The sequence below is a fragment of the Delphinapterus leucas genome, chromosome 5, assembly GCF_059928025.1.
Source record: "Delphinapterus leucas isolate spDelLeu-1000000601 "Yukka" chromosome 5, BTC_Dleu_Yukka2, whole genome shotgun sequence".
Lineage (NCBI taxonomy): Eukaryota > Metazoa > Chordata > Mammalia > Artiodactyla > Monodontidae > Delphinapterus > Delphinapterus leucas.
This window is the reverse complement of record NC_143133.1, coordinates 19707383-19725245: the sequence shown is the minus strand read 5'-3', so window position 1 is coordinate 19725245 and position 17863 is coordinate 19707383. Positions and strand designations below refer to the sequence as shown.

Below are 17863 nucleotides of genomic sequence, written 5' to 3'. Positions count from 1 at the left end.
AACAGGGAAGCTCCAGACAATTCTTTTGCTGAGGCCAAAATAACTCAGTATTGAAATAGACAACAATGCCTGAAGATGGTTTAGCTGTGTAGAAATTTGGAGAAAATACCCATTTAGACTCCACAAAAATACATATAAATTTTAGAAGTAAATTGAAAAAATAAAGCCATAGAGGAGATAAAATAGAATTGTAATAGAATTTTATGGAATTTAGGGGGTTGGAAGGTGTATTAGTTAGATAGAGCCACTATAATAAAGTAGTACAAACTGAGTGGCTTAGACAACAGAAATTTATTTTCTTGTATGATCTCACAGGCTAGGATTACAAAATCAAGTTGTCAGCAGGGAACCGAACAAATCCTCCGAGGCATTTCTCCTGGGTGTGTAGATGGCCATCTTCTCCCTGTTTCTTCATATGGTCTTCCCTCTGTGTTCATCTGTGTCCTAATCTCCTCCTGTAATAAGGCCATCAGTCATGCAGGATAAAGGCCCACCCTAGTGACCTAACTTTAACTTAATTATTTCTTTAAAGGTCCTTTCTCCAAATACAGTCACATTCTGAGGTACTGGGGATTAGGATTTCAACATATGAATTTGGCGGGGGCTGGGGGTGGGGGGGAGGCACAATTCAGCCCATAACAGAAAGGAATTTGTTTCATCTTAAAAAGAATAGAAGAAACCACAAAGAAAAAACAGATATAAAAAACAAAGATTAGACATTTCAATATGTCACAAAAATTTTAAAACAAAAAAATTTAGGACTTCCCTGGTGGCGCAGTGGTTAAGAATCTGCCTGCCAATGCAGGGGACACAGGTTCGAGCCCTGGTCCAGGAAGATCCCACATGCCACAGAGCGACAAAGCCCGTGTGCCACAACTACTGAGCCCATGTGCCACAACTACTGAGCCCATGTGCCACAACTATTGAGCCCACGTGCCACAACTACTAAAGCCCGCACGCCTAGAGCCTGTGCTCCAGAACAAGAGAAGCCACCGCAATGAGAAGCCAGCGCACCGCAACAAAGAGTAGCCCCTTGCTCAATGCAACTAGAGAAAGCCCGCGCACAGCAATGAAGACCGAATGCAGCCCCCAAATAAATAAATACATTTATAAAAAAAAAATTTAGGAGAAATATGTGTAGTTAGTATCTTAATAAACAGTTCATACAAATATTTAAAAAAGAAATATAATTATTCCAATAAGAAAAACATGAACAGACAATACACAAAAAAGGTGGCTACTGAACAAACATATAAAAATTTGTTACCTTCACTTGTAATCAATAATATTAAAGCAAGATACCTTTTTTGCCTTTCAAATTAGAAAATAAATTTAAATGATACCACTATATGCTGTAGAGAGAGCATGTGCTCATCATCCATGATGCTTTAAACTAGTAATAAAAACCCTTTTCAAAAGCAACTTAGTAATGTATATCCAAATCTATAAATTATGTGGTGATATTTTTAACCTATAACCCCAATTCTGGATATTTAGTCTATGAAAACAACACAAAATAGGTTAGAAGCCATGATCGAGGCATTATTTAAAGTAGGAACCTACGTGTCCAATAGTAGGGGAGTATTGCATCCCTCCACTTTCCGGGCTATTATGCAGCCATTGAAAGTGAAAATAATGAAGGCTGTATAGCAATGTGGAAAGTGCTCAGGACAATTTTAAAAGAATATCAAATTGTGTGTATACTATGACTTCAATTATAGGAAAAGACTGTTAAGAAATATACCAAAATAACTTTAGTCGGTTATAAATTGAAGAATTATGAGCTTCTCCTCCTGTTTTCTTGTTTTCCGTAAGGTGTTTAAGAGTCATCTGTTTAACTGGGCATAGTTTCCAAAGTACGCAATCCGCTGTCCCAGTGATTGCAAGCTTCTGATAAAGGGTATTCTAAGACGGTGAGTACCGAATCTTCCCACCGTCTATTTTCTTGTTTCCCTTTTTAGGTCCTGGCAGTGCATGTTAACAATTTAAGGAAAATGGTACCGATATCAATATTGTTATGTTTTTGTATTATAACAAACAAACCATCAAAATGTCAAAAACCTGGTGAAGTGGGCAGACATTATCTTTTTAAAAATGATGCTTGGGAAGTATTTATAGTATTCCAGGACTGGGTGAAATCTTAGAAAACATTAATTCAATGTTTTCCCTTTTGGATTCACAAACTATTTTCATAGTAGTATATAATCCTTCAAAGCTCTTAGGAATTTTAATAATAACTTAATTTTTTCATTGTGTGGTTTTGCAATTAATTTTGTGTAATTTTTGCATATAAATGTAACTTTAAAGAAAAGGTATTTAGATTGCTATTTAATTAAGGTGGCATTATAGAATTCATCTTTATACAATATTTATAATATTTGTAATAAAAACATAGGCTGGCAATGCTTATTTTCCATTTAAGAAGTGATGCCCGCTGTTTATTTCACATTCAGTTAATTGTGTAAAAGATGAGAGGTTTTCTTTTGAAGATCAACTTTTTAAAAAAATTTATTTATTATTTGATATTTATTTTTGGTTGCGTTGGGTCTTCACTGTGGTGCGCGGGCTTCTCATTGTCATGGCTTCTCTTGTTGAGGAGCACGGGCTCTAGGCATGCAGGCTCAGTAGTTGTGGTGCACGGGCTTAGTGCTCCGTGGCATGTGGGATCCTCCCAGACCAGGGCTCGAACCTGTGTCCCCTGCACTGGCAGGCAGATTCCTAACCACTTTGCCACCAGGGAAGTCCTGAAGATCAACTTTTAAAACATAGAAATGAGGCTATGACATATTATCAAAAATAAATAAAAAGAGCTTGTATGATATGTTACTTGGAATTCTTTCATTCTGCATCTAGAAAAGGCAGGGGATGTATTTTTTATTTTTAAGTACTGTGTTCTGTTTCAAAATGATGAGCAAAGGTTTCAAACTACTAATTTTAAGCACTTCTCAAATAATTAGCAGGGTGGGGAGTTTTTATTCACAATAAATGAAATACAAAGTTAGACAAAATTGCCACTATATTTTCTCTTTTTAAACATGTCTTAAGGTAGTTGCGACATCTTGGTGTGCTACATCAAAAAAAAATAAAAGCCAAAACAAAACAAAACCCCCAAATACAACACAACACAACAAAACCCCAGATGATTGCATCTCAGATGTGATAAAAATTGCCATGAGACAAATTTACTGAATTACCATGCACTTCAGTAACTTATAACCTTATGTTGTGGTCTTAAAGCAATCATTGTAAGCATAAATTAAAGAACTCATTACTAAGAATAGGAGCATTAAATTCATTATTCATTAACTGTGTTAAAACCATCAACACAGCTAGAGGTGGTTGGCTGAGTGACTGAGTCATGAGTATACATATCGGTCTCCACTAATATGTGGTACCAATTTGGAAACTCTCAAACTCTTGTTTTAAAAGAAAAAAGAAACATACAATGGAAAAAGAAAAAAGAAAAATAATAAATAGCCCTTTTAGGCTGACTTTAAATAAAAGCAAGATATGGAAACAGAGATCATTACCAGCTTGGAAGATGATATTAACCTTCTGAAACACCTCTACAATGCCCAGAGACCAGGAACCCCTGGTGTAGCATAACCCTGTTTGACTGGACAATGTATGAGACCAGAGAAGTTAAGTGATTTGTTTCAGGCCACACAATTAACAATTAATGCGGCTTCAGTTTCCTTTAGACATTGGCCATATGACACTTTACCATCCCATTTACAAAAGCTGCTCTCATTTGGTTTACACATTTGAATTGAAATATGTTGGACATGATGGGGAAAGAGAATTATCCTAAATTATACTAACTTTGCTTTTTTTTTTTGCTTGGAGCAGTGTGGCTTGTGGAATCTTATTTCCCTGACCAGGGATCAAACCCAGCCCTCAGCAGTGAAAGCAAGCGTGGAGTCCTAACCACTGGACCACCAGGGAATTCCCTAACTTTGCTTTTAATAATCACAACATATTTATGTCATTTCTAAGTTTCAGTAGTGCACAGAACTTTTTGAAGACACTGGATACTATTTTGCATAGTCCCTTCTTTTATTTCAAGTCTATGAATCCAAGGTTCTCAACATATTGTGAATTCCAGCAAGTCAAGGGTCCTCAGTAAGTTTAATACAGCAAGCACTTACAAAGTGCCAAACTTTTTAAACAATAAGCCTAAGAAGCCAGTTGAGTGTTGCCTCCTTTCCTTGATCTTATCTGTAACAGAGGAAAAAACTAAGCATAGCAAAGAGGTCACAAAGTAGGAGATATTGGACTTTGATAGTCCTGTAATCAATCATAAGCACCTAAATGTCTTTTGCTAGACAAGTTGCTTTTGGTCCTGTTAAAGTGTTCCCTTCTCCAAGTTGCCCCACCAACTTCTTTGAGCTTTACTTTTAAGCCCAATGTGACTGTTACAATAGTAAGTGGGTCAAGGACTTGGTGGCCCAGGCCTATCATTAACCTCAAAGAAGTATTAATTCTCACATAATCCTCTAAACTAATCTTCACCTCACCCTTAAGTTACCACAGTAATACCTACCTCTTAGGGTGGTTCCCTAGACGCAAATTCTAACAAGATTTGGATGTGGTGATTTATTGAGGGGATGCTCTCAGGAGAAAGGGAGGGAGGGAGGAAGGATAAAACAGGGAAGAAGCTAAGAAAAGATTTGGTCTCAGCTGGAGTCTAGCTGCAGCCTAATCCTATCCAGAGCTCTGAAACATGAATTGCACCAAAAGAGTTGGCCCTACCTTGACACAAGGGGACAGCTTTTTGTGCGACCACGCCAGTTGGTCGTTTATTGGTGTGAGGAGGGGAGGTCATAACAACCAGACCAGGACAGGGCTGCTTTCTTTCAGCTGAGGGCAATTTCCTGGGGAACAGGATAGCTGGGAACTGTTAAGGAGCCAACACTCAGGATCTGAGAGATGCATGCCTTGGTCCATTCAAGGCAATCTGGGCAGGGCATCCATAGTATCAATAGCATCTACCACACCTTGGTATCACATCTTCCTCTGGACTACCACCCAGAAACTATAAAAAAAGAAAAAATGTGAAATATCAAAAACATACTAGTTTTACACAAGCATAGTAAATAAAGGAGAAAAAAACCTACGTTGAGAGCTCTAGAGTTGTGAAAGGTATGGACTGAAAAGATGTATGTACTCACATGGCATAGATGACATGAGTTTTATCTTCACTCAAGACTCCAAGAATCCTAAACTAGCTGCTTTTAACACTTTTACATTCAACATTTTTCCAACCCCAATCAAAAATATTATTTATTATTCTGCTCCATAGCTGTAAGCAAAAATACCCACACTTGGAATCCTAGACAATACTATGTATAAGACTGAAAGTGTTGTCTATTATGGACACTCCATATCTTTACTGTAGTAATATAAAGTATAGTAACATATAACAATGAAAAATTCAGTATTTTATTCTGTTCTGAGGTATAACATAAAATACATAAAGTTTGAACAATGTTTAAGACAAAATACTATTAGCATAGCACAAAAGCTAATGAAATATCCTACAATGGTAGCAAAAAATGTATAAAGTTCTTTTCTTAATTAAGTCCTCAAAAGTAGAAATTAAGAAATAATCTTTAAAGAGCTTTATGTAGTTCCATTTAATGTTCATTTTTGTCTTCATTTTGTTCATTTTTGTCTTCATGTCTAGAAAGCCTTCCTGTGTGATAGCAATGACTCAAAGTATTATGTATGTAATTGGCTTTTAGAACCTATGATCATAATTTGTATTCTGGTAAGATTTGAGAGGAACAGACTGAAGAGAATTAGGACGGTAAGCATAACTCTATGCTTTAAACCTAGCTGGTTAAAAAAAATACTTTGACGTTTTATGGTCTGTGAAGAGAGGAGGGAACTTACCAGTCTGCATCCCCTTTCCTAGTAAAGTCATGAAGCGTTGTGGATATTACCAGCGTTCAGCTCAGTTATATAGTAAGTCATACACATACATCACAATCTATTTTGTGTAGCAAGTGTAAGTGAAATGTCTTGATAAGGAAAAGGATGTCAATCATCGTAAGCAATGATGGCAAGAGATGCCTCAAAGGAAAATGAAACACACCTGGTGATGCTTGGACATGGCTTTCCAGGTACACAGCCATTGCTCCTTCCTATTCCTCCCCACAGCATACCCTCCAAAACTCAGAGTGGAGCTAACAGGCAAGATATGAAGTCAGTTGTTGATAACTTATTTAGCATTAAAGCATCAGAGGCAGAAATTAGGAGGTTATAACAAACTAACAATGCTGCATAACCCCCGACTTTACAAAATTCACCACCCCACTGACTAAAGTCACATTACTGAAAAAAACCAAATGAAAATCTAAGACAGTAAGCAAAAAGTATATACTTTAGAAAAATCTTTAATGTGTTGTTTTGAACAATTCTATGAAACAAATATGTAATGTAATTATATTTTCTATTAACCCATTTCATTGTGAAATTCTTCATTCAGGGCTCAAAGGTTCTAGGATTATCAGTGATGTCAAAAATTCTAAGAAAATCTGACCAAGTCATAGCTGCTTGTAAAATTTTTTCAGTTTATATTTTTCAAAAAAAAAATCTCTTTAGCACTTGGACAAGGGAAGATATGCTACATAGTGATGGCCTTTTAATTTTTATTTGTATTTCGTTGGCAGTTCAGTTCAGTTGGTTTTGAAACATTTATTGAGCACCTACTATGTACCAGGCACTGTACTAGATGCTGGAGACACAAAGATGAATAAGACATGGTCCCTGTCCCCAAGGAGCTTACAGTCTCTTAGAGGCAAACAGGTAGTGCAAAGACATACAGTTTATTCTAAAATGGACAAAAATATCAATAATGTAGTAATATTGGGCCTTTAAATACAATGGCACGTCATTGTTTGTAATGTCAAGGCAGACAATTAAAATGAAGACCATTTGCATGTGATAAAACAGTAAAATCATTAAGACCTAACTTTTAAAGATTCACATGATAAAGGTAGTTAATACTAAAAATTTACATCATAGTTTTTCAAGTATTTCATACTTAGAAATATTATTGCCCACATTTGTGCTACAGTCAAAGCCATAATTCCAGGTTACTGAATCATTCACATCTCAGCACGCTGGGATTCAGTTTCTCACTGAGTTTATGAATTAGAATGGCTAATTCCTCAGTCGCTTGGCTCTTGTCCTCCAAAAGTTCATAGCGAAGGCTGGAGATATCTTGCTTGATTTCTTTTAATTCACCTACGGTATTTGTATTAAAAAACATATAATTGGTAATTTGCCCTTCGTATTTAGAAAAAAACAAAGAGTGAAATTTATACATGAATGCATTTGTCTCATAACATCTCCAACATAGTTACTTCAGGTGTTTTCCTTTAGAATGTTTAAGGAATGTCTGCCTTTAGAAATGTACTGGCTTTTGAAAAAAAAAGCTATAAAAAGTGGTTCAGCTATGTTTTAAAAGTACAACTCAGCTAAACTATTGTCCTGTGGCTCAGCCAATTTTTAACACAGGGTGATTTCTCTGTTAACTGGTCTATAATCAGAGTATCTCCTTTCTATCTTCAGGGAGTTTGTCTGGTTCCCTGAGCCATAAGGGTTGACACCTATATGGATCATCTCCCATTGCTAGGCTGGAAGGGAATCCTAGCAAAATGAAACATTTCTAAAAATGAATCAATCTATATAACAGGCAAATACTCACACGTAAGAAGTAAACTGAGGTCAAGTTTGAAGTAAGGGAAAGGAAGGAAAAAGGGTAGGGGTATTTCTTAGGGAAGGCAATGGCAATGAACATGGAGCTAAGGAACAAACAAATTAGTTTCTGTGGCACAGGGGATGATGTATAAGGAAATAAGAAGCAATGGTGAAATTAAGGAGTTTAGATGTGGTACCACTGGCAATGTTTACATACGCAGAAGTCTCCATAGGAAACTTCTGGCTATTAAAACACAACTATTCCCATAATTTAGCTTGGTAATACTTTGAGCATGTGTAGATTGCAATTAATAACTGGATTCTCTTGCAAATAATTGTAATGTAGATAAGCCATTGACCTTGAAAGGTAAACCTTGGGGCATGAATTTATCTTGAATCCAGGAAATGATTCTTTAAATCACTGGTACTTTAATAGCTTTCTATAATAGAATCATATGTAAAACATATCTTTCATGATATTTTCTGGTATCTTTACGATGCTTTAAAGTATAATCTATGTTCTTTTATTATATAAACGTCAGAACCTTTTATTTTAAAGAATTCTAGCTCTTCCTCAAGAATACACACAAAACATTTGATTCTTTTTGTGGCAAAAAAAAGGTGGGGGGGGCTTTTCCTTTCACATTTGGCAACGTAGAGGAAATAAACTGATCAAATTCAAAATCGCGAGGCCAGTCTTTGGTGGAAGAAATGGATTCTCACAGCATTTAATATCATATTTGGGCCATAAGCCCAGTGGGCCCCCTTTCACCTCCCTACTACTACATTCTTCTTCCTTGTTTTTGAGTTATGGGAAGCCTACACACTAAGTGTTGTACTTAGTTTGCCAACACAGGAAACACAAATTACTCAACCTCTTTGGAATTTAGCTTCTTCATGTGTTCAGTGAACAGGTTAAATTATATGATATACTTTCTTAGTTAGAACTTTGTTCAAAACTCCAAATTTTCCTTAACTCACTTTCCTCTTTTGTATAAAAGGACTTGGAAGATGACTCCTTGTTTTTGATGCTGTCATGGTGGCCCATTGCCCCCTTCACTTAGTTTTTTGTTTGTTTTCAGGGAGGTTATGGTACAACAGATAAGGTTTCTGCTTTCTAAACTAAAACTCAATTCCAATCCTGTCTCTCTGAGACTGTTTCTAGGTCACCACGATGGGGTTTTTGCTGGTTTCCAATCACACATTCTTAGATTTCTACAAACACATGCCATTGTATTGACTCAGATTTGTAAGAGATTCCTTGTATTAATCAAGTAATGGCTTCAAAGCTCAACAGTTTAGCTTAGCCTTTTCTTATCAGCGTAGCTCTATCTAGTAGCATCTCACTGGTGTTGAAAGCTAGAGTTTCTATTTTTACGGCAACTTATTTCTCCCTGGTTGAATTCTTTCCATCTCTGGACCTGTACTTTGTCTTATATCCCAGCCTTTGATGAAAAAGTGTTATAGTCCAGACAGACATGCTGCCTAGGATACGCCTGGAAAACAGGTGCCAAGAAGAAAAGTGAAAGGCAAAAGAGAAACACCAGATGAGAAAAATGGGATAGAGATTTCTTTCTGGACAACAGAGTAAAGATTTTTCTGAAGAAATGTGGATTCTGTTTGAGCCAACGTTATTTTACCTGCATCACTGGAAAAATGTTAACACTCAATGTGAACTCCCTGAAACAGAAGTGAAACTACAGACTACTTATGTAATAGGGATTAAAAACTCCCAGAAAGATGGCAGACTTTACATTCTAAGAAATCAGGGCATTCTGTAGTGATAAACTGTCTCTGATTGACAATTTAAGTAACTTTCTTTAAAAAGAAAGAGTTTTAGAAATGTAGCGTAAGATTCTCCTGTCAATCTTGGAGGAACCCAAACAGTTACCTGAGATTGGATTTTTTTTTTCTTTTTCACACGTTTTAATTTTAATTTATTATTAAAATGCTTTGTACTGAAATCAGTAATGCCCCCGTCTTTCCTACTGGGATTAAGTGGCTTAGTCTTGCTTTGATATATTATGATGAGTCAAAATACAAGGCAACTCCAAAATCAACTTAAATTTGTTTTCTTTTTTTTTTTTTTTTGAAAGCAGGGTAAGAAGGAATTGTACTAACAATAGTTATTTCTGGTTGACTTTTACTTTCATTTTTTACTCTCCCATATTGGATTTTTAAAGTATCCTTCAATATGAAGTTTTCCAAGTTTATTAAATTAGTTGTAAAAGGATGTTTCTCAAGTTGAAGGTGCTTACCTTCATTAACTTCATCATTTTCTTTGTCTACTTGTGCTTTCAAAACATACCGCTTTATAAGTCTTTTCATTATCTGCTGTTGGGTCAAAAAAAAAAAATGTATCACCAATGATACACATAAGTAATCTGGATCCTATTTCCCAAAGAGCCTTACATACCTGTAAAGCAAAGAACTCAGGGGAGAGAAGCTGTATGTAACTATTTACAGAAGACTCACCCAGATTTCAGAACCTCATCACTTTTCACCTTGTACTGAGTTTTACTGCATGATCCACAAACATTGCCCTGACCCAGGCTTCATTCACCCTCACTGCCACCCCACTCCAGGGATGCAAGAAGCTTCAAAAGAAGTTAAGCTGAAAGACTTCAATTCATGGCTTCTCTTTCAAATAATGATTTCTCTTTAAGGTGCGTTGACACTAAATTATCATCTATAGATACTACCTTATTTCTCATTGTTTAAAAAATACATAAGTATATGCTCAATATGGAGAATTTGGAAAATACAGAGAACTAAACAATAAATGAATATCATCAATTATCCCACCGTCCAAAGATAATCATTGTTGTTATTTTAGTGTATGTCTTTCCAATATCTTAAAATTTTGTATATATACTAATTACTATATGTATTACATTTTATGTTGTCTAAATACCATATATTCTGTTATATTATGTTTTCCTCTCATAGCAATATATATTGTGAATATATTTCAAACTAAATAAATGCTCTTACAAGATAATTATTTACCATACGGAAAAAATTAAATTGGAGCCCTACTTCATACCATGCGCAAAAAAAGGAACTCTACATGCATCTTAAATATGAAAGACAAAGCTTTTAAATCCTTTAAAAGGAAGTATAGGAGAATATATTTATAAATTCAGTGTACAACTGGATGTTTTTTAAACAAGATAAAAATTCTAATTATAGTATTTCTACTATAATTATAATTCTATTATAATTTCTACTTTTCAGATTTATAAACTCAACTTCATTACAATTAAAACTTCATTAAAACTTCTGTTTATAAAGGTACCATAAAGAAAGTAAAAAGGCAAGCCACACACTGGGAGAAAATGTTGATGATACTTACAACTGGTAAAGAATTTGGATCCAAGATATATGAGGAACTTTAATAAGAAAAACTCAAATAATCCAATAGAAAAATGGGCAAAAGACAAACAGGTACTTACTGAAATGGAATTGTGAATGGCCAACATGTATATAAAACAATCTCAAAATCTTTTCTTGGGGAAATACAAATTACAATTAAAAGGAGATACATGGGGGTGGGGAGGGGAATTGGATGAAGGCAGTCAAATGGTACAAACTTCATTATAAGATAAATAAGTACTAGGGATGTAATGTACAACATGATAAATACAATTAACACTCTTTTATGTTATATATGAGAGTTGGTAAGAGAGTAAATCCAAAGCATTCTCATCACAAGAAAAATTTTTTTTTCCATTTGTTTAATTTTGTATCTATATGAGATGACTGATGTTCACTGAACTTATTATGATAATCATCTCATGATGTATGTAAGTCAAATCATTATGCTGTATACCTTAAACTTATACAGTGCTGTATGTTAATTATATCTCAATAAAACTGGAAAAAATTGATACAATTTTATATCTGAAAAGGGAAAAATTAATAAATCTTATAATGCCAAGTGTTGGAAAGGATATGGATCAATGGGACTTTTGTACTTCACTGGCATGAGTACAAGTACAGTAGACCACTTTGAAAAACAAGTCGGCATTATCTTTTTGTAATTGAAGTACAGCTGATTTACAACATTATATTAGTTTCAGGTGTACAACACAGTGATTCAATATTCTTATAGAGTACACGCCAGTTAAAGTTGTTATAAAACAATGGCTATCTTTCCCTCTGCTGTACAATATATCCTTGCCGCTTATTTTATTCATAGTAGTCTGTACCTCTTAATCCCCTATCAATTTGGCATTATCTTTTAAAGTTGGACACTTGCACATCCTTTCACTCAGAAAGGCCACTCCTTGGTATAGGCCCTAGAGAAACTTAGCACATGTGGACCAAGAGACAGACATAGACAAGGTTTATAGCAATCTTGTCTGAGACAGCAAAAAACCTGGAAACAGTCCAAACAAATACCAACAGAAGAACAGACAAATAAATCATGGTATGTTACACAGTGTAATGTCATTCTGTTCACTAATGAAATTAATTAATGCAGTTAATGAACCATGGCCACACACAACAGTATGGATGAATCTTAGAAGCATAAATGTTGAATGACAAATTCAAGTTGCAGACTTCACAAAGTATGAAACTATCCTTATAAGGTTACTAAATAAAAGTAAATCCACATAATGCATTTTTAGGACTATCTGTATTTGTGATAAACCTATATTTGAAAAGAAAGCCAAAGCCAGAGGATGAGAAACCCAGACTTCCAGATAGTGACTACCCCTTAGGTGGAGGCAAGGGTGTGGCCTAGGGAGGGGCACCCATGCAGAGGCAGTGGACAGATAATGTTATCCCTCTCATGGAAGTGGTGGCTTCCTAGGTATGCATGTAATTATACTTCATAATTGACGTGCTGCACATATTCTTGTGCATATATCAAGCATTAAAAACACAATAAAGAAAAGAAAAAAAAGTTCTAACTGAAATGCAGATATAGTGAGGGTGGAAAATGTACCTCAGTTTTAAGAAAGTATGAATTATGAACCAAAGTGACCCACTAGATGCCAAGGTCAAGTAAAAAGGAGAAATCTAGGATAATTCAAAATGTCTGTCTCAGAGAATAATGACAGATTGAGAGGGAGCCCATGCTATCAAAAAGGAAAAGCCCATTTTATCAGTCATAATAAAATATGTATAAAACTTGTTGAGCTGTGTGGAATCTGGACCCCAGGACAGACCTTAGGCAGGACTCATTCATTCATTCACCAAATATTTTTAGTGAGCGCCAGCTCTGTGCCAGGTATCATACTAGGCACTGGAGATGCAACAGTGAATACAATCCCTGCTCCAACGAAACCTCACTGGGACAATTCACTGTGGGTGGGATATAATTAAGTTTTGGGGACAATGCAGGCATATTCCTATAGAAAGAAAAAACAACGAAGTGTTTATCAGTGAAAAGCAGCTTGAAAGGCGGTAATACAAATCAGTGGGAAAGAAAAGACTGCTCAACAAATAGGGCCTAGACAATGGACTATCCTTACAGGGAAAGTTAAAATTAGACCTTCCTCACACCATATATTAAAGAAGAGAGCCAAATGCACGAAAAATCTAAATGTGAAAAGCAAAAACTTTGAAAGGAATATGGTAATGTTTCTTGAGAAAGCTAACAGAAAGGATAAGCCATAAGGAAAATGTTGATACATCTGACCATATTAGGACAATTTAAAACTTTCATACAAGGAAGAATATCAATAACATGTAATCTTATGTCAGATGGGATTTTTCCTGCTGTCCTGGAATTGTTGATAAACCCAAGACTGATGAAAAAGGATGCTAAGTACCAGGTCAGCCACCATGGTCTAAGACCACGTTGGCCCCTGCAGCTGGAGCCATCCACCTCCCCTCAGGGCTTACTGAGACTCACTAGACCAGTATTGAACTTACCAACTACTTTCTCCTCACCTCACATTAGGAAAGAGAGTGAGACATGGGAGGGATCATGGGCTTTGCGGGGAGAGAGGTTATTCTCTCCCTTACCTGTGTGGAAGGAAGAAGGTGCAGCCCGCCTCCTAGAAGTGAAGGGAAGAAGGAAATCCAAGGCAATGTAAAGTTTAGGGTTGCCTGTACGAAAGGGAGCCTGGCATCCTGCTTCCAATTAGATGGCTGTTCTAGCAGGCTTGCTGGCCTGATCCTGGTAATTTAGTCAGAAAGGAAAAAGAACTGTGATAAGAGAGGAAGAGCCATTGGGTCAACCTGTACTCTCAATATTTGACAAACAGAGACAAATTTCCACTATGTTGGGTAGAATACACAGCAGTGGAAAACGAAAATCTTTTCAATAAATGGGGCTTGGACAATGGGCTCTCCTTATGGGAAAGGTGAAAATTAGATCCACACCTCAAGTGAGAGCCAGATCTCTGCATCAGGGAGCTGTGCATCACCTTCTCAAACCCTTTAAACATGCCCCCGCCCAGTTAGACAGGTAGCAGTTTGGTGACGGCCACAAGCAGGACATCAGGATTTGATCAGTGTTAGAGCACTAGTGACGAACAACAAGGAAGAGACTGCAATCTGCAGTTAACTCAAGGGAAAAATGTTTACCTTTCAGCTTCTTCCCCTTGCCTCGCCACATAGCACAGGATGAACACCTAGAAGAGCTAACAGGAGGAGGTGTGGACAAAGCAGACCACAGCCTTCAGCCACTGGAGTCACCTTCAGAGGTTTAGCTTGTGCTATAGGAGTGAGGAGGAGAAGAGTGCTAGATTGATTTGGAGAGTTTTTCTTTTTCTTTTTCTTTCTTTCTCTGTTTCTCTCTCTCTTTCTCTCTCTTTTTCTCTCTCTCTCTCTCACTCAATAATTTTTATTTATTTACTTATTTATTTACTTATTTTTGGCCATGCAGCATGGCCTGCAGGATCTTAGTTCCCCCACCAGGGATTGAACCCTGGCCCTCAGCAGTGAAAGCACCAAGTTCTAACCACTGACTGCCAGGGAATTCTCAAGTTTCAAAATAAACATAACTATCTCTTTAATTACAAACGTGAGACTTTCTAATAACCCAAAGTCACTGGAAAGTTATGGAGCCTTGACAAGGTGTTTTAAAGGGCTCCTCCATTCAGTGGAAAAGAAGAGTTCAAAATAAGACAGTTAGTGGGAAATTATTGAAAACAAAGTCACTTTCATACATTCACAGGCTGCGACTCCTTAGTGAACCATTACATGAAGTTAAAAGACAAACCAAAGAGGGAGAGAGGATGCTTGCAAAACATACTGACCAAGAATCAGTATCCAGGGCATGATAGAATTTTGACAAGTCACTAAGGTAAAGACAAACAGCCAAGTAGAATTAGGAAAAAGAATTTAAATTCACAAGAAAGGAAAACTGAATGACCAACAAATGTATGAAAAGATGTTCAATCTCATTGGTAATCAGAGAAGAGTACATTTAAAAAATTAATACCAATTCACACATAAACGTTTGGCAAACAGTTTTTCTTTTGAAAAAATTCAAACGCACAGAAAAGTTGAAAGTAAAATAAAGTGACTTCAGACTTTTCACCTTGATTCACGAATGTTAGAAATTTGCCACATTTGCTTTATCTTGCTCCCTGTGTCTATTATGATTATATTGCTAAAGCATTTGAAAATAATTTTCAGACATCATGTCATTTTAACCCTAAATATTTCCATGAGTATCTTCTAAGAATGTTCTCATATATAACCATGCTACAATGATCAAACTTTAGAAAAATTAACATGGATCAAACTGTCTAATACATAATCTATATTCTGTCTCATTTTCCCAATCAAGGATCACATGTTGCTTTTAGATGTCATGTATCTTCAGTCTCCTTTAATCTGGAACAGCTCCTTGGCCTTTCCTTGTCTTTCATGATGCTGACGTTTTTGAAGTATAAAGGGGAGTTGTTTTGTAGTTTGCAAAATTTAAAAATTCTGATAATACCAAGTTCTTGTGAGAACATTGGGAAACTCTTATACCCTGTTACTGGAAATAGAAATTGATATTACCACTCCCAGGTACACAACCCGGAAAAACACTTACAAATGTGCAAAAGGAGACATTTACTAGAATGTTCAATACAGCATTATTTATAATAGGCAAAAATGGAAAATAAGCTAAATTTTCATCAACAGAGGAATAAACAAAAATTGTGTATTCATACAATGGGATATTATAGAGCAGTTAGAATGAAAAACAAGACATATGTGTATCAATATAGATAATTCTCAAAAATATAAAGATAAGTGAAAAAACCAGAATATGTAATGTTATTTATATATATTTCAAAACCACATAAAACTAGTATCAATACATAATGGTATGAATATACTTATGTAAATAATAAAGTATACGTGGGAAGAACATACAAGAACTTCAAGATAGTGAAGATCGCTGGGGAGGGATGAAAGCCAATGTAATAGAGTAAGGGTATTTTAGTTGTATCAAAATTTCCTTACAAAAAAGATCCGAAAAGAATATGGCAAAATGTTAATATTTATTAAAGTAAGATGGTAGTGACATAGATGTCCAAGAGGACATTTTGTGATACCTTTCTGTGTTTGAAATAGTCCATAATCAAAATTTAAAATCTAATAAAATAAAAACAATTAAAATACTCTTATAAATAGGTTTTTAATGCTGCCTAGCAAATCGATGTGCCTCGCTAGCCTGGGCATTCATTCCATCTTCAGTAGCCAACAGTCATTCAGTCATGATAAACAAATATTTTTCACTTTTACAAACAAAGCTGTAAAAACTTCATGTTGTAGAGAAACTGAGAATAACTCAGGGCTTATAAGGGTCTTATTTAGTATCATTCAGAAGTGCATTATTTAGAAATACTATCTCCAGAAAAAATGAAACTTCTAAAAATTTAAGTGAGGCAGAAGATTGGAGTCAAAAACCAATGAATTTGAGGGGCTTCCCTGGTGGCGCAGTGGTTGAGAGTCCGCCTGCCGATGCAGGGGACACGGGTTCGTGCCCCGGTCCAGGAGGATCCCACATGCCGCGGAGTGGCTGGGCCTGTGAGCCATGGCCGCTAAGCCTGTGCGTCCGGAGCCTGTGCTCCACAATGGGAAAGGCCACAACACTGAGAGGCCCGTGTACCGCAAAAAAAAAAAACAAAAAAACTATGCATTTGAATGTAGGCCTTTATTTACTAGCTGAGTGAATTAAAGGTGCTTAAACTCTTTAAGCTTCCATTTCCTCATTTATAAAATGGGGGTAATAAAACTCAACTAATAAGTTGTACAGATTAAATAATCAAATGCATGTAAAAAGCATAGTTCCTGCTTAGAAAAGGACAGCTCTTCTTGGTATTATTTATAAAGTTTGAGGACTAAGATACTGCTACCCATATTCCCTAGTATAATACTCTAAAACATTTATGTAACATTATTCAAAGCCACACTTAGAAAGTCTATGAAAACTTACATTTACTGCCAGAAGGGACAATAACAGGAAAATAAAATATTTTAAACATTCATATAGTGTTCAAGTTCCCTAGAAATATCCTGAACAAAACTATTCAGATTAAATTCCCTCATTGAAGGGAAAAGAAGAAGGCATATTCATCTCCATTTCATCTTTAACCCGCAGGGAAAATTGTAGTTATAGGCTTAAATTTTTCCCTTCTAAATTTGATGTGTTTTAAGCTTTCCATGCATCCCACAAAAATGTTCACCTTAATATTTATAGCTTAAATGTACTTTTCTACCACTGCACCAAGTTGGAGTCTCTCTAAAAGGCAAGAAGACACCTGCTATTGGGCTGAAACCAGTTTCCCCACATATGACACTACCTGGTAATTGTCCATCCCTTAGTTCATGTTGGAAAGATAACTGATGTGAATTCCAAAATGATTTGCAGCTCAAAGAAAGTGCAAAGTTTAGCCATTTCCATTCTATTAGGTAGCTTGTCTGGTGAACCCAAGGCAGTATTGTATAGCAGTTGAGAAAGTGGGCTACAAGGACAAATAGCTTGGATTCGAGTGTGTTTTGAGTTATTTACAAGCAATCAAATCTTGGTGACAATCTGTGTAGTGGAAATGTTAGCATCTATCTTGTAAAAGATAATACAAGTTAATTACATAAAAGGTGCTCAATTAATGTAACTATTATTCCTTATTATCATTTATGTTTCTTTTATAAAGAAAATTTTGATTAACCCATCTTAATAATGCTGGTACTGTAG

At 35.9% G+C, this 17863-nt stretch overlaps 1 protein-coding gene across 1 annotated transcript in view; it reads right to left on the bottom strand.

Annotated features, from left to right (window-relative positions):
* Window positions 1–579: 579 nt before the first annotated feature.
* The window catches only part of TRPC3 (transient receptor potential cation channel subfamily C member 3), an 84598-nt gene continuing 67314 nt past the window's right edge, over window positions 580–17863 (bottom strand). Inside the window, exons 11-12 of the mRNA XM_022596334.3 lie at window positions 9966–10041; window positions 580–7251 (exon numbers count right to left, since the gene is read on the bottom strand). Coding sequence (XP_022452042.1) covers window positions 7109–7251; window positions 9966–10041 — 219 coding nt within the window. The 3' untranslated portion in view covers window positions 580–7108. The remainder of the gene's footprint in view (window positions 7252–9965; window positions 10042–17863) is intronic.